At 33.4% G+C, this 23,395-nt stretch overlaps 2 protein-coding genes and 1 long non-coding RNA gene across 19 annotated transcripts in view; 2 read left to right on the top strand and 1 right to left on the bottom strand.

Moving 5' to 3' along the window:
- The window catches only part of SELP (selectin P), a 1,134,746-nt gene that overhangs the window by 833,792 nt on the left and 277,559 nt on the right, over window positions 1-23,395 (top strand). The window lies entirely within an intron of this gene.
- Window positions 1-23,395, top strand: part of KIFAP3 (kinesin associated protein 3) — a 174,705-nt gene that overhangs the window by 129,273 nt on the left and 22,037 nt on the right. For 5 of the 6 annotated variants that reach the window (XM_019821595.3, XM_011290890.4, XM_045049120.1 and 2 more), the window contains 2 exons: window positions 8,410-8,599; window positions 14,368-14,467. In XM_019821595.3, the coding sequence (XP_019677154.1) occupies window positions 8,410-8,599; window positions 14,368-14,467 (290 nt within the window). Of the gene's footprint in view, window positions 1-8,409; window positions 8,600-14,367; window positions 14,468-15,824; window positions 16,132-23,395 lie in introns of those variants that run through there. The other variant, XM_045049121.1, reaches the window with a different exon arrangement.
- LOC109495562 overlaps window positions 18,052-23,395 on the bottom strand; it is a 33,485-nt gene continuing 28,141 nt past the window's right edge. The window contains exon 3 of the long non-coding RNA XR_002739307.2: window positions 18,052-18,197. This is a non-coding gene — a long non-coding RNA (uncharacterized LOC109495562). The remainder of the gene's footprint in view (window positions 18,198-23,395) is intronic.

Genomic DNA, 23,395 nt, shown 5'->3' with positions numbered 1-23,395 from the left:
TTGGGTTGTAAAACATTTAATACATGTTTATTAAGGACGTACTGTGTCAAAACACTAAGGCACTGGGAATATAAAACTCAGCAACACAAAGTCCCTAGAATACAAAAGTTTACATCCTAGACTCTAGAGAATACAGGGTACTGTCATCCAGAGGTGAACTTGCCTTCCAGGAGCGGTACTACTCTATGGCCCTATCAAAAGATGTTCTGCACTAATGGTACATTGTATCTACAAGGTGTTTATGGGAAAAGGGATGTCCCTAGGTTCTCTGGTAAAGGATTAATGTCTGTTGTCTTTCTGACCAGCCACAGGCCCCTGTGATCTGATACTAACACAAGTTTGTGTCACTGAGATTTTGAAGGACAGCCCTTTCTCTTTTAGTAAGTCTGTGATCATGGGCAAATTGTGTATATTTTAGTAACCTGGAATTAATATCTAGTTTTGGTATTTTAAACTTGAAAAATTAGGTGCTGTCTTTATTCCTGGATAGTCAATTATATTTAATAAGACTGGTGTTTTAAAATGAGATAAACCATTGTAGGTTTACATATAAACTCTAAGACATCAATTGGTATGGTCCCCACAAAAATTGCCAGGCCAGCCTGTGTCCTACAGAAGTTTATTAATCTTGCCATCAAGGGAAAGCAGTTTAAAAAGATGTCTTATGACATCTTGTAAGGGACAGTTGGAGAAACTTTCATAGGATTAGATTAGAACCGGGTTAGAACTCAGGTTATTTCAGGGCAGGCTTTCAAAAGCAGGGAATGGGTGGGGATTGGGTAAAATGGGTAGACAGCAGTCAGTTTTAATTGACTTACAGGTTGAGTACGGGCACAGAGCAGAGAATTTTTAAGTGAGTAGTTGACAGAAAACTACTGAGGTGTTCTTTCCAGAACAGGTGGAGTTGGTTCTTGCTTCTTTTATAGTTTTGGTACCAGTTTTCATTGGCTCGGATTTGTAAGTGAGATTTTTTATTTCTCAATTCTATATATCAAATTGGGTTTAGAGAGATAAGTTTGGTTAGCCCTCTTTTGGAGTTCATTTTTATATTGTATAAACCTGAAAGGCATAAATTTAGGATGTTCTTCTAGCTCGTTAGAATATAGAGTATATATATGTATGATATGAATGTGATCGTATGTGTATCAATGTATATGTATTCCTTGCTAGCTTTATGCATGTTGTTGCTTTATTGTGTGTGGTTTTCTTTTGACTGGCAATACTGGATTCAAAAGAACCCAAGCATAGTACAAAAGATAAACATCATTATTTCTTAATTAAATAAATTTCATTTAGTTGTATCTTTAACTTTGTGGCCTGACTGAACATGATATTTGAAATGATATTGCACAGATGAGCCTCCCCAGCACTTTAAACAGAGGTCAAAGAGAGCATTATATTTGAGGTCTGGTTAGAAAATGTCATTCATAGTCAAGACTAAAGGACAAACTTGGGATAGTACTGTTGAGAAGTAGGTAGTATGTGCCTAAAAGTCAACAGTTCTGTTATGTATGTGTTTAATTATGTGTATATCTATATTTACTTATCCTATACATATCATTGGGGTAAGTATTTTCTACGATATAAAAGGCATCTGTTTAGCGACTATTACCTTAACCTTAATGAGCAACTAAATTACTCTAGATCTGCTTTAATTTAGTATGAAGAAGTGTATTAAATAAACCATATTACATTCTCAATTAGGGGGCTGTCACATTAAAGGAGAAAGGAAAATCTGTTTTCCATCAGCTGTGTTAGAACACAAAGCAGATCTATGTAGCTCTATGTTATCCTATAGTGTGTTAATCAGATACAAGGTGTGACGGAAGCCAGTTACAAAGAGTTTTTCTGATAGTGAACAGGCTCTGATAATAGGCTGGGTGAGGCTTCACAATGTTTCTATGGTTAAGTAGTAAACAAAATGATGTAGGACTTCAAAAAGGATGGCACATTCCATTTAAAATCAAACCATAAGTCTTTCATGACACGTAGTTTTTATGGAAACTGAGTGCTTAAGATCATGTCAGGAGCTGAGAAGAAAATAAAAAAGCATGTGTACCTTTAAATACAAGACAAACTCAAGTCTCAGAGCAAGGCTATCAGGGTACCCTTTTTGTGAAAAGAAGTATTTCAAAAATGAAGAAAAAATAGCTGTATTCCTGGTGTATTTCCACAACAGCTTGATAAATTTTTATGACGTATCTTGGCTGTGGTTGAGCAGTAACATCCCTGAATTCCCAGTTATTTCCTGACAATGGGGGGGGTGGGGGGAGGGGATATTTAAGAGGGAAGGGGATTTGTGTGAGAGGGGTTAGGGAGAATAGATTTTAATTGATATATGTTGTATTTATTAAATGTTTGACACTGGATATTCATTTAGAGTTGATAGTTAATTTTTAAAAATAAACTCCTTAGACTGCCAGTATTCTTCAGTTTGGGGGGATAATTATTTCAAAAGCTTTATGAAATAAGGGTATTAATCATACATTTTTTTGTTTATAGAATGTTAGAACTTTAGTAAATCTTACCTAGATTTGTTTCATTTTAGAAATGAAGAATCTGAGACCAAAAGGTATTAAAATGCCTTTAGAAGGTTGTTCGTATCAGACCTGGAAATAGAACCCAAGTCCCCTGATTCCTAATCCACTGTTCTTTGTTCTATACCATACCGTAATACCATCAATTCCTATAAATTCAGACTCCGAGACACAAAGGAACTGGCTTTGCCATGGCTGTTGAACTCTACTCATTGAGGTTAGATACAGAAGATAGCTAAGTGCTGATCCATTGGAGCATGATAAAGCTTTTACTGGTTTTCACTAAAATGGGAGAGAGAGGAATTAAAAAAATAGTGAGAGGAGGTCCAGGGAGGGGCACACAGAGAGAGATGTTAGGGCTGGGGAGCTGTTACAAATATAAGGTTGTTAACATGTTTTGTCTTGGATAGGTAGATCTTCATTTTGAGATTGTCTTTCTTACATTTATAGTCTTAAAATGGTCTTTCTTCTCTAAGTCAATAATAGGTAGTAGTTGATTTACATATAACATCAGTCCCCCAAATTTGTTTTTGAAACTTTCCTGAAATCTAAAACTCTTGGGACCACTGTCCAAGCCTATTAATTTAGTACTAAATAGACTCTCAACAGGCATAAGCTAAAATAATTGATTTTTAAGAAATCTGGAACATAGGGGCGCCTGCCTGGGTGGCTTAGTCCGTTAAGCGTCGACTCTTGATTTTAGCTCAGGTCATGACTTCCTCGTTTTGTGGGTATGAGCCTTGTGTCAGGCTCTGCGCCTACCTAGGTTTCTCCCTCTCTCCCTCTCTCTGCCCCTCCCCTGTTCACACTCTCTCTGTCTCTTTCAAAAATAAATAAATAGATGACAGAGAGAGAGAAGGAAGGAAAGAAGGAAGGAAGGAATAGGAAAGGAAAGGAAAGAAGGAAGGAGGGAAGGAAAGAAGGAAGGAGGGAAGAGGGGAAGGAAGGAAGGAAGGAAGGAAGGAAGGAAGGAAGGAAGGAAGGAAGGAAGGAAGGAAGGAAGGAAGGAAGGAAGGAAAGGAGAGAAGGAAATAAGGAAAAGAAAGTAATCTGGAACATAAAAATCAGTGTTTCAGAAACATAAAAATCAAAACCCAGCATTTTAGTTGTGAAATAGTACTATCTCATTTTCACTAATGTTGACTATTAAGGAAAAGGAGAAATCAATTATTTAAACAAATACTGTGTTCCTCATTCCATGCTTCATTCCAAGATGCTGTATTTGTTAAACATTCAAATACCTAAGGCCATATTATCACAAACTAGAGAAAACTTTTATGGTACAAGTACTACATATTAATAATGTCTCATACTTAGCTTCTAAATTTTAAAAATACATTTAAAAAGTATTCCCTAAAGTTAGCTATTAATATTGGACTTAAGAAAGTCATCAAAAACCGATAGTGTATATAGAGTATTAGGATTCTAGCTAGCTAAAGGTATGGGTATTTTTTTCTATAATTTTCAGCTTTCAATAATGAAATAGTTTTATGGTTATAAATATTTCAAAAAGCTATGTTATAACTTCTTGAGATTTTAAGGGCTTCATACTGGTTGGTCAAGGGTTTTTGCCATTTTCTTTGCAATGATCTATGACAAAAAGCCACACATAGTTGCTAACGGTTACCTCATGAAAACTCCTCTTGTCATTGTAGTGGATTCATTATAGTAGGAATCTGTAATCATTGGATCATCTGCAAAACATAGCTTTCTATATCTTAAATGATTAAACAGCTTGGTACAGAATAACATATTTTGTCTCCTGTTTCCTGAGGGAGAAACTGTTGTTTTCTAAAGACCTAAGACAGCCATAGTGTTTTCATTGCGATCCTGTAAACAATAATCTGCACATTAATCATTATGTTAGTAATAGAAAATCGAACCTATAGTTTTATAGTACAAAAATACTTAATTTTTATTTTTAATAAAATGACAGTATAATCTGCATCATTGCTGCTATACTCTTGGGCATTATAATGTTAAGATATGCCTTGGTTCTATGAGTTTATTCACTCATAAAGTGACCAAAGAAATATGGTGAAAACTGTAAAGGAATTCAGATTAACATAAGGTAGTCTAATTACATTTAGTGCTAGGTCTGTGCCAATTCACTGCCTTGGAAAATCAGCTTCCCCAAGACACTAACAAATCAAACTTTAGTATCAAAAGTTAGCTGTAGATGTTTATGGATATTTTTGGTTTGTGTGTATGGACTTCTGTCAAATAGATAGATAGTCTGTGGATAGGTGGTCTTTTTTATTTTAGAAACTAAACCTTGTATGTGTAGGCTCATTAATGAGAACATTGCTCTCAGCTTGAAAGGTGATAAGAGGCTTAAGTTTGCAGGGCATTTGTGAAGAAAATAGCATCTTTCTACATTTATTACTGTACTTTTATTAGAATAGGGAAATCTTATGAGGAGCATGTAAAATAGTAATGCCTAGAATAAGCATGATTTTTTTCCCTTGTGCAGAGCATTATTTACTAGATTAAATACACTTTATGGATATGTAATTTACTTTTTAAATTATGTTCATTTTTGTAACATTTCACAGAAATTTGTAAGAGGCAAGTTTTACTCAGTGAAATAGCAAACCCCATATTTTAATATGTTTTGAGCACTTGACTAGGTTTTATATCCTGTTCTTACACTAGGAATCCTTAAGCCTGAACCTAAATTAAAACAATCAAGTCATACATCTTTCTGTCATCTTTATTGAACACTTCTTCATTCAGATAATCAGATTTAAAATATTTCTATCAAAATAAAGTTAGTTTCAGGGTGCCTGGGTGGCTCAGTCAGTCAAGCTTCAATTTCGGCTCAGGTCATGATCTCTCCGTTCGTGAGTTCGAGCCCCACGTCAGGCTCTGTGCTGACAGCTCAGAGCCTGGAGCCTGCTTCCGATTCTGTGTCTCCCTCTCTTTCTCTCTCTCTCTCTCTCTCTCTCTCTCTCTCTCTCTCTGCCCTTTCCCCACTTATGCTCTGTCTCCCTCTCTCAAAAATAAACATTAAAAATTTTTAAAAGGTAAAGTTAGTTTCATACCTCTTGCCAAGTGAAACAAACTAGTACTCACAAAAGAAACAGTACCTATCAAATTAGCTCCAGTATTTAATGTAGATTTAATAGGATTATAAGGCATAATGATATTATAAGGCATATTCTGGGAGTTTTGATGACCTGTAACTAACTTATCTTTTAGAAAAAAAGCCAATTAGTATGGAGAATTTCTTCCCCAAAATACCATTTTACCTTTTTTTATGCATTAAATTTTTTTACCTTAATAGACAATAAGTTCATCCTTTTTTTTCAGTAAGTATATGTGATCATTCTTCTTAAATCATCTAGCCACTTCTAATATGATAGTAATATATTTTTGCAGCCAACTTTGCAACTAATACATTCACTGTGCTACATAGGGAACCAAAAAGTATACTTGCGAAGTCATGAATTTTAAAGAGGTTCAAAATTATATTTAGCATTTGGGCTAAATTATTTTAAAGCTAATCACACTGCTCATACTACATAATTAGCACAATTTAGTATTCTGTCTAATTTTGGAAACCCAAAGTGAACCACTGAAATTGTAGCCAATGAAACTGCTTGTAACAACTGTGCCATTATTTTTTCAACTCCCTCTTTCCCTAACATCCTTCCGTGTACAGCCAGGTCAGAGAGAACATGATTGAGAATATAATGTGTTATGTAATATACTTAACCAGACCAGAGCCACTTCTCTCCCATCCCTGCTTGGTCAACAACTCAACACATTCATAGACTCTTAGAGCTGAAAGTTGACTGTGGAGTTCATTTATTATATTCTCATTACTGAAGAATCCATTCTACAGTGACCCTGACAAATACTCATTTATCCTCTGCCTTTTTCACATTGCTAGCCCAAGGTTTACCAAGCTGTAATAGCCACAGCTAGCAGTGTGCACTTGATCAAGTTAATTCAGCGTTCTGGAGCTCATTTTCTCATTTGTAAAAAGACGATAATTAATAGTACCTAATTATAGTACCTACCTAATTCAGTTAATTAGGTACTTCAATTAATGTACCTTCTTCAATTAATTAACAGTATTGACTAACATTAAGTGTTTTCAATATAGATTTTCTAAATGCTTTATGTGTATTATGTCATTTTATCAGAACTTACATGTGATCAGTAGATGAATGATTGTATAAATTATCATATTTATATGATACGATATGATCTACTCACTGTAAGCATATCAACAAGATGGCATTTGGATTTAGAATTTATTGTTTATATCTAAATTGTCAATTTCAAATGTAGGTTAAAATTGTAGATTTAACTCGGAGTAAAAACTTAAGCAATTTAAATATTGAAATTATAACAAGTGGATTAATACATGTTTATTTTTAAAATAAAATACAATAATGTTTATAATCGCTCTTTCATACAATTAAATTTTAAATAATTATATTAGGAAATAGATTGAAAACTAATAGGAATGTTAATATTTAACTATCAAAAAAGAAAGCTTAGGGGCACCTTGGTGGCTCAGTTGATTAAGCCTCCAACTCTTGTTTTCAGCCTGAATCACGCTGTCATGGTTCATGGGATTGAGCACCACGTCAGGCTCTGTGCTGACAGTGACAGTGTGGAGGATGCTTTGGATTCTCTCTCTCTCTCTCTCTCTCTCTCTCTCTCTCTCTCTCTCTTTCTCTCTCTCTCTCTCTCTCTCTGTCTCTCTCTCTCTGCCCTCACCAACTCACACTTGATCATTTGCATGCTCTCTCAAAATAAATAAATAAACATGAAAACAATTTAAAGAAAGCTTAATAATTAGGACATCCCAGAAATTCCTTCTATGATGACAGTTTTTTACTTGAGCCTCAGCTTTCTATGAAAATTGCTCGTTATTTAACTACAATGTGTATTTGGTCCACCTGTTAATTATCGTGGTCATCTTGACTGTTGGAGGACAGTACTATTGCCTGGCACCTTTCCAACTCTTTTAGATAACTATAAACAAAAATGTTAAAGATATGGCAGAGGAATTTAAAACTAAGACTCTAGAGTTATAATGACAAGAAATACCTGAAATCTTTTTTTTTTTTTTAATCTATGCCATCAGTGGTACTGTCCATCCATTGTTAAGTGAATACACTAGTCAGAATAACTACAGTCTTTGGGAGAAGTAGGGAGCTAGATAGGTTGATCTGTAGCTAATAATAACTTGCCTATATAACTTGCCTATATCAGAAATGTTCACCAAGGAGGTTCTCTGTGAACAAGTATTATAGATACAGCAGTGAAGAAGCCAGTCTTGCTCCTCGGGAGTTCATGATCAGAGGAGGAGACAGACATTTAAAGAAACAATTATGACTAAATAAGATCATGTTATTTTGTGGTTGAAACAAAATTAAATTCTGTTATTTTAATGGCAAACCATTTCAGTAGTTAGGAGACATTCTTTTCAAGTGCTTTCTTTCCTATTGAGAAGTATTATCTAAAATAAGGTATCATGAAAGATACCATTTTGATGCTTAACCACCTATCATTAGTGGTAACTAACATTAAAGGTAACTATTGCCACAGATTTCTTTGGGAGCTGAAGTCTGACTGCTTACCTAAATTCTAGTAATAGAGAATTTGTGAAGTTTAAACTTTTCCAGTTTTTGCCGTTACCATTCGCAATTGGTAATTCAAACAGATGCCTTTAACATACGTCTTTAATTGGTTTTATTGATTATTGTATAGAATAATTCTGAACGGGTATTTTTAATGTTTCCTGTGACCCAAATGAAGAATCTCCAAATTATTATTATAACCTGTTATCTGAGGGCCAAGGGAGTAACTTTATAAGCTTATGCAGTACTACTTGACTCTTTGTTTTCAATAGGAATATGATGAAGAGTGGGCTAAGAAAATTCAGAGTGAAAAGTTCCGCTGGCATAACTCCCAGTGGCTAGAGATGGTAGAGAGCCGCCAGATGGATGAGAGTGAGCAGTACTTGTATGGTGATGATCGAATTGAGCCGTATATCCATGAAGGAGATATTCTCGAAAGACCTGACCTTTTCTATAACTCCGGTAAGACGGTAACCAAGGCAAAATTAAACAGTTTGTGTGCTATAAATAGGGATTTTGGTCTACCAGCCTTGCTCATTCCCAAGCTTTGGAAGCACTTCTTATGATATATAAATAGACTTCTCCGAATGATTTCAGAAGTACCATCCATACACACCATACAAACCTATTAACTCACCATTATTTTTTTCCAGTTAGTCTTGGATGTGCTCTCCAGAAAAAAAGGTTGTACCTAGGAAAATTAATTACTCTTAGTTTATTGCTTTCTACAATGTATAACTTAAAATGACATCCTCAAGGTTTCTGACCTCTGTTGAAAATGTAATATTTTTTCTCTATCCTGCATTCATTTAAATATGTAACTTAACTAATTTCTGTTTTGTTTTCTAACATATTTCATTTGCACAGTCTAATTTTGCCATGGGTTTGCTTTAGTCTTGAACTAATAAACTCTGCTTGGTTGGGAAGATTTAGACACTTTACAGTAATATTTTTTTTCCTTTGAACTCTGCTAGTGTTTTCAGGGTAAAATTTAATTTTTACATAAATCATGCATATATTATAACTTTGTTGATTCTGCTATACTGACTTTTTCCAAGGATGAGTTTGGCACAAAGACTGGTAAGCTCTTGCATATTCTGGTTTTTGAAGTGTTGCACTGTTGCCAATATTAATATTACTTCATTGAAGTCATTTAGTTGAGAGGAAGAAAGGATTTCTAATTAAGATCTGTAGCAGATTGAATATAAAAAGCATCAAAGTAATTATGTCTGAATTGGTGGCTTACTTTTTCCCCCTGCTATGTATTCATTCACACTTTATTTTCATAATTTTGTGCAGATTGCCCATAAACTATATTATTTTTATATTTGATATAGATACTAGAAGCTTGTAAAATTGATATTTTACTTTAAAAGTTAAATGAATTTCTTCCTAACCAAACTCTACAGTAGTTATGAAATACTGCTTTGTGTTTTAAACCAGATGGAGTAGATCATTAATTTCAGCCAACCAGAATGTCTTAGTTCAGTAATAGCAAGCAGCTGTTCCTTACATATTCAGATATTCATGAAGTGAAATGATGTAAAATATATATAAGTTTTTTTGTTAACAGGAATCAGAATGTTTTGGAATCAGGTTTCTTGCTTTGAAGATTGATAGCTAGTTTTCAGTGTGAATCGATTACTAGTTTCCACAACTGAAACCACCTCGGTATTCAACTTTGTTTTAGTATAATTAGAACTTCAGGACAAATTTCTAAAAAATTATACTATATTCCCAAAATTGATTCATTTACATTAACCTCTTAAAATGAAAATCATAAACATTTTTCTGAGGTGTTTTATAATTAAAATGTACAACTTCTGCTTTTGTGGGAGATCTGAATTATATATATATATTTTATATATCGAAGTTTAGAAATGGCCACAGCTGATGGAAAAAAAACAAATTTAAGCATATGAGAAGTGGAATATTATCATTAGATATCCTCATGGTTGTTTTTTAAATCCCTGTAGCCTGATGACATGGTAGACATTTGATAAGGGCGATTACATTGCTGTGAGTTTAAAGATCAAGATCTCAGATCAAGCCATCTGTATTATTTTAGTCCATTATTTTACCTAGTTCATTTTCCATGAAGAGTTCAACTAAATGAGTCTTTGTGTGCGCTCGTGCGCGCGCTCTCTCTCTCTCTCTCTCTCTCTCTCTCTCTCTCTCTCTCGATATGTGTCATTAAAATTTAGATAATACCAGCCTCTTGTCTTTTATTGTGTGTGGTTGTATCTTCAGAAACATCAGGTAAATTTGTAAAACTGCAGATTCATTTGAATGCTTGAGCCATCTTATTTAAGTCTTTGGTCTCCATGGAACTGTAGGGGGTTTCCGATAAAAGCAGCCTTAGTAGCTTTTAGCCACAGAGGTTAAGCTAAATCACCTGTGATTCCCTGGGTCTTGTCTCTCACTTTAAGATGAAATAGCATTTGCTGCTTCCTAGTCATTAGTATTGCCTTCTATATTTTCAAACTATTAAATATGTCAAAATATGTGTTTCTCTTTTGCTTTTATTTTTTTAAAGGATCTTGCTGTTGTCCTATGAAAATAGGAATCTAGTATCTCCTTTAGTTACAGTATTTTTTTCTTTAGAGTCTAAAATTATTGTGATTATAGTCGCTGAATAATTTCCTCTTCCATCATGAAAATGCTTTTTGCTGAAAGCAGATTTACCCACAGAGAAAGTATTATTTATAAAGCTGAATCACTACTACATATTTCTAAATGACTTTGCTTTTTTATTGTTTATCAGTTTGCTGAATCTTATTCTTAGCATTTAATATGTGGATATATTTCTGGAATGTGAAGTTGACAGTACTTTGTTTCTATCTCAGGATTATTGTAAAGCCATAGTTTTATAATAATAGTTTATACTAATAGTTTATATAAACTATTTTCATAGCTTTTGTGATATCTCTTATCAGGTATAGCCCAATAAGTTATGGTTTATTTTAGTCATTTCTTTTTCTCCTTCTCTTCATTACTGATACCTATTTTCTGCCACACAGCCACAATTTCATTTTTGCCTAGTTCACTAAGGAGAGCAATGTTATGTTTTCTCGTGACTTAAAAAAATAAAGTTTATTTTAGTAACAATATATAAGAAGATATTGAGGTTTTGTATTTTTTACCTTTCTTCACAATGTCTATAAGCCAGTTTTTTAACTGACTTTCAAAAATCAGAAAGTTCATAAATTACCTGTGCTAACAATAAATGTGCTTAGATCTCATCTTTGTTCCAGTACCTACTCCATTTTACTCATAGTCCTATTATCATCATTACTAGGAGCACCTCAGAAAGGTGTGTTGTATAACTGTGGTCTAAAAGGTTTCATATAATTTAATAACCTAATTGGGTATAATGCTCTACAGCTTACAAAGTGCTCTGGTGTAGATCATCTCGGTCTTCTGTTTGTTCTCTGGTAGTTTAAATGTTACCTGAAATTCTTTGGCTCCTTATTGCTATCTTTGAATCAGTGTTAGAGTAGGAGCTTTGGAAGGGCACTCTTAGATTTATCTGGACTTGGAGTCAAGAATATACGATTCCTTTTTATCTTTTCTATAAAAGAATTAATTTGGAATGCAGAACGCTGAGAAACAAATAGGGTAGCTCCAAACTACCAAAGTTCCAACTTCCAAAGAAGTTGAGGTGTTTGAGTTGAGGATTTTATTTATTTAGGGTGTAATTTAATTTTTATTCCTCATTCTAGTAAAGAAAGGTTGCCCATATTATCAGAGCTGCCTAAATTTTGTTAAGGCATTAAAGGGCACAAATAGAAGCTATAGTTTACTGAATGAATTGCTGTGCCCTAGAATTCTTAGAAATTAATTTCAGAGGTATAAATTTACTGTTTCGTACTTACATAATGTCATGTTTATTATATCATCCTTATTGTATTCTGGGTTTATAAAATTGCTGACTGATCTTTAAACTCAGACATTTTTAGTTTGATCTCTATTTGATGAGCTCCCAGTTTGTAGTCTCCTGTATTCCATTTTGCCTTTTGCTACTCTTTTTTTCCCTTTGAAGACAGTGGGAGCTCCAGGTCAAAATGAAGATGTTGAGAAACTGACAACAGTTTTTCATTTAATTTCTTCTTCTTAATCTGGCTTACTTCATTAGGTCATGTAGTATAAACTTTTAAAATTTAATTCCAGTATCTTATTGTTTGTATTTATTTTCTGAGTGTTAGAATCTTTTATTCTACTGGCAGGCTGAGTATCTTTGTATTCATTTTCAAAGTGTGATATGTATTTTATCTTGGCATTTTACTTAGCTATGTTCCTCTGAAATTGGCAGGTTTCTTAAACCTTGATCTTCAGTTATTTGGTTTTAATTTAACAGAGGAATTTGTTGATTTTTGTGATCTTAACCTTGTTAATTTTGGCCATGCTCCTGAGAAGTCTTCAATCCAGATAAAATTGTTTTTTTAACTGGTTAACTGCCAATCTGTTGTGTCCTGGCGTTTTCCATAATTTCATTTTTTTATAACTTTTTGTGTTTAACTGGTCTTTTGATTTATTAACATTTAGAGGACAGAGAAACTGGACTAAATATTAGATACTTTTAAGCTACCTCTTAAGCATTTAAAATTTACTAAAGCAATAAGAGAAATACCAAAGATACTAACACTTCAACAATTATGTAATAATACAAATCTTTAGTTTGTGAATGTAACAAAGTATACTTGTCATATGGAAGTACAAATCAGCTCACTCATTCATTTGCCGACACTATTACTTAATTCTGCCATTCACTTGATTTGTAGTAACTTTACTCTTCGAACAGATTTTGTCATTTAATTGCTACCTATCTTTCAAGACTCAAATCAGTTATACTGCTTCCTCCCTCCTCTCCAAGTAAGATTTTCTAACCCGTGCAGAACACAGTAATCTCTCTTTAGCTTCCTCTGCCTCCAGCACTTTCAGTACATACATTCATTCCTGTTGTATATCATTTATTAGTGAAATGTGTTATTTAATTGCATCATAAGTGTTTGTCTTACATTTCACTTAATCTAAAATTCTTAAAAACAGAAACTGCAATTTTTTGTATTTCCCACAGAACCTAGTAAAGTGTTTTATGCAACTGGTAGGTGTAAAATGATCACCTGGTGACTAAACAATTTTGCTTACTATGTGCCAGGTTTATAAACAATGTTGTGAGTATGACCTGGCCAATATTTATCTATAGGTCACTTAACAACCCAGAATACTTTCAGAAAAGGAAACTTTAAAAAGCCTGAGCCCTTTTCAGATAATTATTAAAAAGCCATATACTGAAATATATTTGTTCTATGCCTATGATAGTCCTGACGCCATCACTTAGAACTTTTTTCCTCAAATTCTTTTCTTATTCTTAACTTATTCATCATTCTATCAATAGTACGTTATCTTATTGCTTAGACTGGAGCAAATAAGAAAGTAGTATCACTCTAAAATCAACAAGAAGTAATAACAAAGACTTAGATATAGGAAAAGAAGCACTTTATAAGCAAAGAAAAAGAACTCAAAAACTAAAAACTAAAAAACTACTAAAACTAATGAATGAATACAGTAAGGTTGTAGACACAAGATCATTATACAAAAAACAATTGTACTTCTTTTAAAAAAAAAAAAAAGGTTTATCTTGAGAGGGGGAGGGGAAGGGCAGAGAGAGAGAGAGAGAGAGAGAATCCCAAGCAGGCTCCACACTGCCAGTGCAGAGCCCGATGTAGGGCTCGAACTTGATCACTAACGCTGAGATCATTACCTGAGCCAAAATCAAGAACTTAACCAAAATCAAGAGCTTAACCGACCAAGCCACCCTGGTACCCCTGACACCAGGCTATTTAATGTCTCCTTGTCTGTATTCATTTTGTTTCTCTTAGCCTGGACCATCCTTACTGTCCCATACTACCTTACCTCACCCCTTATCTTTTCTTTCTCCAAAAACTATTAAGTCCCTTGAAGGCAGAGATTGTCTTATTTATCTCCGTGCTAGTATTGTACTACCACATAGTAAATGCTCAAGAAATGTTCAGTTGTGCTGCGTTGTTGTGAGCACTTAAGTGTATATGGTCTTTTGCTCATATTTCCAGCGAGAGCAGCATGTCGTGCTAACATTTCTCTTTCCAGATTAAACATATAGATTATTTTCTTCTGTTGCTTGATAGAATAGTTTCCTTCTTATTCCCTACAAATATGTTTCACTGGTTACCAATTTTCCTTCTTTCTAGATGGATTAATTGCCTCTGAAGGAGCCATAAGTCCAGATTTCTTCAATGATTATCACCTTCAAAATGGAGATGTAGTTGGGCAGCACTCATTTCCTGGCAGGTAAATAGTCATCCAAGAAAAATCTAATATATGGTGCTTCCCTTGTTTTTGAAAGGCTAGAAATCTCTTCACTCCCCATTTCTCTATCTTTTTTCATTAAAGAGGAAAAAGTCCTCAATATTTTCAAGAACATGCTTGTTTTATTTTAAATTAACTTATGAAGTCACATATTTTATATTTAAAAAATGGAGATGGCAGATCTGAAAATAAAAATGCTTCATCACTTTGGAAAATACAGGCTGTACATTGAAATACTTTTGCCAAATTATTGAACTCGGATTGTTTCCCTAAGTGCTCCCCAAAGCCAGTAAAATACAAGAACACGATTCATGTATTTTAATAATTATTCAAACATCACTTCAAAAGCTGATTCAAGACTCTTCTTCCCTGCATGGCATTCAAGTAAAATATTTAAGAAATATATGGCATGCCAGTGTTGTTTTACAATTATAATAAAGATTCCCCTGGCAAATATCCTACTTCATTACTGGTATCATAGATTTTTCAGATGTTATCAGAAAGTATGTACATTATTTTCTCCTTCCTATCATTCCTAGAGATGCAATAGTTTGTTGAAATTTCACATTACACTGGTTTGATGAATGTTTGGGGTCTTGTTTAAATTATTGATTTAATTTCCTCTTCTAAAATTCTACTTTTCATTAATATCAATTATTTTCTCTTTGAAGGATGTGTTTAATGTATTTTTTTACATGAAAGAATGCAGTTGTGACCAATATGTTATGATTTTTAATGATCACGTATAGTAAGCCATTTTAATCCAATAATTATTACTGCAATATTGATCATCTGTGTGTATCTATTTTATGAATATTCATCATATTTACTTTAACCTGCACAGCAATGTTTTAAAGCAAGTATTATTATAGCCATTTTACAATTGAAGAAATCAAGGCTCTAATATTTTAGCTTAAATGACCAACTATCACAGGTAGGGTGGCAGAGGAAAAATTTGAACTCCAGTCTATATGTCTCAAAGCTTATATTCTTTCTGGTAGAACATGATGCCTAATTTGGAAGAAAACACAGCATACTGTAGTGACTTTTAAGTGTGTGTGTGTGTGTGTGTGTGTGTGTGTGTGTGTGTGTGTGTAACCACAACTCATATTAAGCAATACATTTTATATTGCAACTTAGTGTACACATACAGATTTGTTTATATATGTGTGTGTATATATATATGTATATACACATATATTAATATATACACACACATACATATATATATTTGTTTATATACATATATATACCTATGCCTGTAAGTAAGACAAAAAATTTTAATGATAGTAAGAAGGAATTCTGTTTTATCCTATTCTGTTTCATTTTTCAAATGCAGATTGCAGCCAACTATGTGATTTCACAGCTCATTGATGGTTGTGACCCAAAGTTTAAAAGCATGGTGGAAAAACATAGGAGTATTACATGAAATGTGATATAACATTATATACAGTTCAGTATTCTGTAGTGGATTTTAAATAAATAATATCACTTCAGAAATAGTTTCATTGGTGACTGGATTGTCATGGTAGGAAACTCCTTGCCTTAGGACATAAAAGTTAAACATATTTAAACATCTGAAAGCATACGGCTTTTGATTGCTTCTGAGGTTTCTGTCTATATTAGCTATAATTATTTCAATAGAGGCTCTGTTTAATCATTGTAACTACTATACTCGATCACGTGACAATTCACTGTAAAAATGTTTTCTGAAACATAATTGGAAAAGGAAGAAATTATTTGGGTATATAATCCTAATTATTTATATTGAAGATTTTTGCCGATAGCATCACAAGATTTTATGCTGGCATATTTGTTTCACTGTGGCACATATGTGTTTCACTATTTTGTTCACTATGAACAAAAACATTATTTTGGTATCTCCTGCAGATATTGCCAGTCTAAAGAAAGCAGACTGATATTACTCATACATTACTTATTTCAGAAAGACTTGCTTTCATTTTTTTTTTACATAATTATATGATTAAGAACCTGAACACTTTTCATTAAAATTGAGCAGTCAAAACAGTGAACTTTCTGTGCTCAATTCAGCAAAATCTCTCATTTCTGGTTTTCAAAAATGGTCATTTTATAAAACAATGAAAATTTTTTGAGAGATGGTGGTACGCAGTGAATAAATTATACACTGTTCAAAGATTTCAGGATTTTATTCCTCAATTCTGTTAGTAACTTTTTTAAAACATGACTTCAGGGAATCCTCTTACCTTTGTACCTTCAGTTCCTTTTAAAGGGCAAAAATATTTAAGTAGCTTCTTTTACATCATAAAAGACACAACACAGTAATGTTGGCTTAAAGGATTAGCTAACAAAACTTACTGTAGACTCCTTTTTCAAATCAAAAGAGTGAACTACTTATTTATTATAATCATTTTGACTTGAGAATTGTTTGACCTGTAAAAAGAACTTCTCCTGAGAAAGTTAAGTCTTTCATCTCTTGTCTTTTGTAATTTTTTAGGCCTTAAATCACATAACTGTATCATTTTCTCTTTTTATTTCCAGAAGAAATAATTTACAATGAATTTCCTCAGTTTTTTAATAGGTAATAGATCAAATAAAAAGGGACTCAGTTGTATCAGCAGAGATACAGAGAAAGTATACAATATAGCCAAATACCCATAGTTGCTTTTTATTTTATTGACCTGCTCTGGAATCATTTACTTTGTTTTATTCAATCATTTTTGGTTGGTTAGGATTCTATCTTAATAGGATTCGTAGGCTCTTCTTTGATAGTAACAAACCATGCATCTTACCTCTGGCTTACTTTTTAATTCTGCAGAGATTTAAGTATTTTAAAGTGCTACATAATTATTCACATATTTTGGCACAATTTTGCTGCATAATGTCCCAGATGTGAAATTTTAAACTAATGGCTACTTTCAGCTTCTGATATCCAATAGGTAAATTTAAAGCCTATTAGATCAAATAACATTGACTTACAATACTACTTTTGAAACTTTTTACTTTAACAAAATAGGAATATTTTAAACAAAATAGGAATTTTTTTTAAAAAAATGTTAACAGAAGCTATTGGACTCTTGTTCTTCATCACCATTGGAAAGATTCTTGAGAATATGCAGACTTAATGGGCAACATGAAGAATTTGGGTTAACTATGAAAGTGTAATGTCTTGATTGATTTCTGAATGAAGAGGAAACGTTACCTATTGGGGGGGGGGGGTCCCTTTAAATCAGGGAAGTTGTCCAGATGACTTACAAATTCTTTCCCTGTTGTTCTTTATCACATGTGTTTGATAAATAAGCACTGTCAAGTTACCTGGAAGAAGAATTGTTTTTTAAGTTTATTTATTTTGAGAGAGAGAGAGAGAGAGAGAGAGAGCGAGAGAGAGCAGGAGAAGGGCAGGGAGAGAGGGAGAGAGAGAATCCCAAGCAGGCTTCATGCTGTCAGCGCAGAGCCCTGTGTGGGGCTTGAACTCACAAACCGTGAGATCATGACCTGAGCCGAAATCAAGAGTCGGATGTTTACCCAACTGAGCCACCCAGGCACCCCTGGAAGAAGAATTTTTTTACAGTTAATATTAAAAAATGTGAATTTTTATCTTTATTATTGTTTTTAATTGTTTGAGAACATGAAACAAAAGCACGCTCTTCAACCAGTATTCGTGGCTTCTCAGTCTTTGTGGTTTTATATGTTTGTTTCAGTGGGTTCAGGTAAAGTACATGATCCCAAGTTCCTGAAAGACAAAGAATACGTTTCTAATTTGTATGATGCAAAGTTTTTATTTTTTAATTGTTCAAAGAAAAATTCTTCCCTTTATTCCTAAAGTGACAAAGTTTAGTAATAGGACAAATCTGTTAAAATGGGGACACTGAGCCAGATTTAGAAAATCGTTTAAACCATTTAAATCGGTATTTTTCATAAAATCCAAGTCAGGAGGTCCTTCTTAACCTGAATGCCTACATTTTTGTAATATAGCAAGGCAGTTTAATTGGAAACAGTGAAAATTGTTAAACTCATCTATCCTGTTCTACAGGGGAGACTGAATGTTTGATAAAATAGATACTGGCAGTTGGACAGCAAATCCTGGGTTTTAGACATGTGTCACTATCAGTTTGAACCTTTTGGCGCCAGAATTTCCCAACACTTGGAGGTGATGCAAAATACATTAGGGCTCTCAGGTTAGCTATAGAGTTGCCAATCCCAGAGGGTTAGATGTAAATCTTCCCCCCAAACACATCTGAACTGGTGTTAGAAAGTAAAGTGGAACTTGCTATTGAAGCTAATTAAAAATAATAGGAGTAGGACTAGCTTTTTCCCCCCTTCTATACAATATATCCGTACCATATTTTTGGACCGTTTTTTTTTTATTATAACTCTTACTTTTCAAGACTAACAAGAACCTCATGTTGAGTATTTTTAAACTGCTTCCAGCTTTTACAAATCAGGTTTTGTTGCAGTAAAAATGGTCCATTTTTCTTTTATAGGAATCCAATTTTCATAAACTGGAAAAAAAATTGCAGAGACTGCTTAGGTTTCCTTGGGGCTTTGAAAAATATTTTTCAGGCCTGGAGTTCTTCTTTGTGGTTGGCACACTGATGTCATTGACTGACCATTTCACTGGAGTCAAAGCCATTATCTGAGCATCTGATTCTCACACTTTCATTTTCTGTACATATTTTAGGTAGCCTGCCTCTTTTTCTCCCCTTCTTAGCATACTTTGACATTAACTTTCTGTTCATTGTAGGTATTATATATTACACATACACATTTTTTTATTCTGTTCTAATTTATTTTTTTCAAACATTAAATCACAGTTGGAATGGCAGTTGCACTTTAAAATCCTCCTGAATAGAACTGACAAATTATTTTCTCAATATATAAAAAAAGATCTTTTATCCACGGTTTTAAATGTATAACTTTTTCCTGAGACAAGGACTCTACATGTGAAAATTAGGCTAATTTCTTTAGTTCTAAGGCCAGTATGCTCAGCCATTCAGCCAGTTTTTTCATTTGAAAAGAGTAACCTCAAAATGACATGTTCTCAATCTAAAAGGCATTGTGTGGTGTTCACAGAACTACATATTACGCTTAGAACTGAATATCATGAGATTATTTCAAAGCAGTTATTCAAAGGAGAAATCAAATTATTGTCTTTGTTACAACCCTTCACTTGGCTAGTCAGGAAGTTCTTTTCTATTGAGAGGAATGTAAATATGCCTATAAAAATTGATATCAATTTTGAATGATAACCCAAACTCTTCAATTCTAATAAAGTTTTAGTGATCTTCATTATTGAGTAAGTAGTATAGAAAGTATATGGAAGGATCAAAAGAAAATGAAAAGAACCTCCTAGAAGTAGTTCCTTTGATAGACATTGAGACCATCCATTTGTTCAGCAGCATTTTAGGAACTAAATGAATTGGTATATACTTACGAAATCTTTTAAAGATAATCATTAACTAAAATACTGCTTTATTTAGTGTGTTATTAAATTTTTATCAAAAATTATTATAGCTTGGGGCACCTGGGTGGCTCAGTTGGTTGAGTTTCCAACTTCCACTCAGGTCGTGATCTCACAGTTCGTGAGTTCTAGCCCTGCATCGGGCTCTGTGCTGACAGCTCAGAGCCTGGAGACTGCTTCGGATTGTGTGTGTGTGTGTGTGTGTGTGTGTCTTTCTCTCTCTCTCTCTCTCTCTCTCTCTCTCTCTCTCTCTCTCTCTCAAAAATAAATAAGCATTAAAAACGAACTTTAAAAAAAATTATTATAGATTATTATTTATAGATTTCTTTTCCTATCAGTTTTGCCCAGAGGAGAACATTTATGAGAAGCCTTTAAAAAAACTCCTGACTTTAGTAATTTTTTCCAGATATGGTGGTTACAAAATAAAGCAACCAAATTCCATTTTCACCTATCAATTGCCAAAATTTTTTTAATACTAATTCCCACACATAGAAGCAAAGAAGTACTATGATACACCTCTGTGGGAATTTAAATGGATAAAACCTTTGTGGAATGCATTTGGTAATCAAGAACAAGATCCTTACATTGTTCACTTCCTTTAGCTCTGTGATTTCATTTCTAACAATTTATCCTTAATGAATCAATAAAAAATAAACACTAGATAAATGAACTGTTAAAAAAAAATAAGTGATTGGGGTGCCTGGGGGGCTGTCAGTTAAGCATCTGACTTTGTCTCAGGTCAGGATCAATCTCGTGGTTTGTGGGTTCGAGCCCTGGTGTCAGGCTCAGAACCTGGAGCCTGCTTCAGATTCTGTGTCCCCCCTCTTTCTCTCTCTCTCTCTCTCTCAAAAGTAAATAAACATTTAAAAAAATCCTTTTAAAGTGAGTGTGTGTCAAAGAAAGTAAATACACTGAGTTTAGTGAGTGTAGTGTACACCTATCTAATTGTGGAGTGAAGGTTATTTTTAGCAGCTGCTTTTGTGTCACATGATATTATCCATATATTAGATTATATTACTCCAGGGTTCTGATTTAAGAGCATAAATATGAAGGGGGCGCCTGGGTGGCTGTCGGTTAAGCGTCCGACTTCCGCTCGGGTCATGGTCTCATAGATTGTGAGTTTGAGCCCCGCATTGGGCTGTGTGCTGATGGCTCGGAGCCTGGAGCCTGCGTCGGATTCTCTGTCTCCCTCTCTCTCTGCCCCTCTCCTGTTCGTGCTCTGTTTCTCTCTCTCTCAAAAACAAACATTAAATTTTTTTTAAAAAGCATAAAGGTCAAAATAGGTAAAAGCAGATCCATTTAGCAATAGATAATCACTTTACATTAAATTCTCCACTTTTTAAAGAATTGACCACAGAGAACTTTTCATTTGGTTTTTCCTTATAGAAAATTCTGTTTAAAAAAATGTTATTTACCTATAATGTTTTGGTAGCAAAGAAGTGAGTATACTACTGCCACATCTATGATTTCTAGTAGTGAAAGTTGACGGTATTTTTGGAGTATTTGGTCATTCTATTTATATTCAGTTGCATGTATAAAACATGACAATAGACTCACTGATTTAATCTTAATATGTAAACCTATTTTCATTTTAAGACAAGCCTATTATTAAAGAATGTATAACATTAAAAAACAAAAACTTACTAAATGCTTTGTATATACAAGGCACTATTATACCTTTTATCGACTCTGTTCTTGGCATACACATTTGTATAGGTCCCTAATATTTGTTCTTAGCTGTATCTAGTTTGAGATATTTGCAAGAGTTGCTTCTCAGTTTAAATGCAATTATGTTAAATCATAATTAAAACACTTAGAGGAGAACTTCTTTATAGAAGCCAGTGGGGTTGGGTAACAGACAATATTCTATTTAGTTTTGAAAGTTGCTCTGTTTCAGGGTGTATTATTTGGTCTAAAAATATCTAGATCTGTGCAAATTTTTATTATAATTGTATTAAGTTACCCAAATAGCATTGTTTTTAATATATGTAAGCATGTATTTCAAGATTGGTAATCAGTGCTATACCTAGTCATTTTAAGTTCTTCCTCCTTTCACCAATATTAACCAAACAGAAATGTATGGTAAAATTTCTTAAACCATTTATAAGAAATAACACTATGTGACAGGTAAAATTATATCTAAGGTAATGAAATTTTACTCTTAAGCTTGTGGAATGGTGAAAACAGGAGAACACAAGATGCAATAGCTGTGTAACACAGTTCTGATGGGAACGTTAAGTCAATGCAAATAAGTGACTTTTACACTATGAGACTCGGGCTGTAACATAATTTGTATTACACTAAATTGCACTTTTCTTTTTAAATACATAGCCATCTGCCAGTATATTTTTTTATTTCAGGAGGTGACATGTCTTAGGAGCCTTCTAAAAGTTTCAAGGAAAAATGTTTAAGGCTTTTTTTTTTTTTTTTGGTCTAAATCAGAGTGTACAAAAAATAGTAACTTGCACTTATGTATATATCATCGTGTATTTCATTTGATCATCGATAGTGTGTGAAGTAGATAAGGGAAAGGGTAGTCCTGTCTCTATTTTAACAAAAGTAGAAATGAAGGCTTAGAGATTTTTAAGGGAGTAGTCCAAAATAGTGAAGCCTTTACTATTATACCAGTATGGCCTCCAAAAGGCAGGCAGATTTATTAGTCTAACAGTGAACTGTGCTTTATAGTATCTTAGAGTAAATGTTATTAAAATTCAGAGTAAGATATGTCGTTTCTGCTGTGCAGCACAACATTGTTTACCTACTTTGCTTTCATATATTTCACATAGTTTGTTGCAAACTGATGCTTCAGATTGCTTGGAGGCAAGTTGCTAAAAATGTATGAACACATTAAGTAATTAATTACTTAAGTAAGTAACTAATAGTGAACTAATAAGTAATTTAACTACTGTTAAATTCTCTTAAGTACTTCTTAGTTCATTAGGTTCTCCACAGAATAAAGAAAAATCTAAACAAAACAAAAGTTCTCCACAGAATCCAATCACATAAAAAATGAGGATGAAATGAGCAAAATAATCTGTCTCTAAGGGTTAATATCTCGTGCAAATCATTTATTTAGCTAATTAATGTCCATGTTTATATACATGATGCTGTTGTTTTGTACCTGTATATGAATCCTCATATGTTAGTCTTAATTGTCTTATTTGTTTAGACATTTTATAGAGACAACAGTCTTCCTAGCCTTAAACAAAGGCTTATTCTGCTGCTGGGACACTAATGATTTGCATTTCCCAAGGAGAATTGAATTAGGTTTTATTAGTAAATTGGGCCTGTAACTTTTAAGGCCAGATTTTTATTAGATTATCACACATCAGCATTAGCAAATTGTAAACTTTACTGAAATATAGAAATACAAGCCAAAATTCAAGGCTTAGAATCCTGGAAACTTGGGAAGATGTTTTATCCTAGAGAAATTATACTCCTGACATGTAAAAATATTTTAAGTGATTTAC

The sequence above is a fragment of the Felis catus genome, chromosome F1 (assembly GCF_018350175.1).
Source record: "Felis catus isolate Fca126 chromosome F1, F.catus_Fca126_mat1.0, whole genome shotgun sequence".
NCBI classification, from domain to species: Eukaryota; Metazoa; Chordata; class Mammalia; order Carnivora; family Felidae; genus Felis; species Felis catus.
This window is presented reverse-complemented; position numbering and strand designations above follow the sequence as displayed.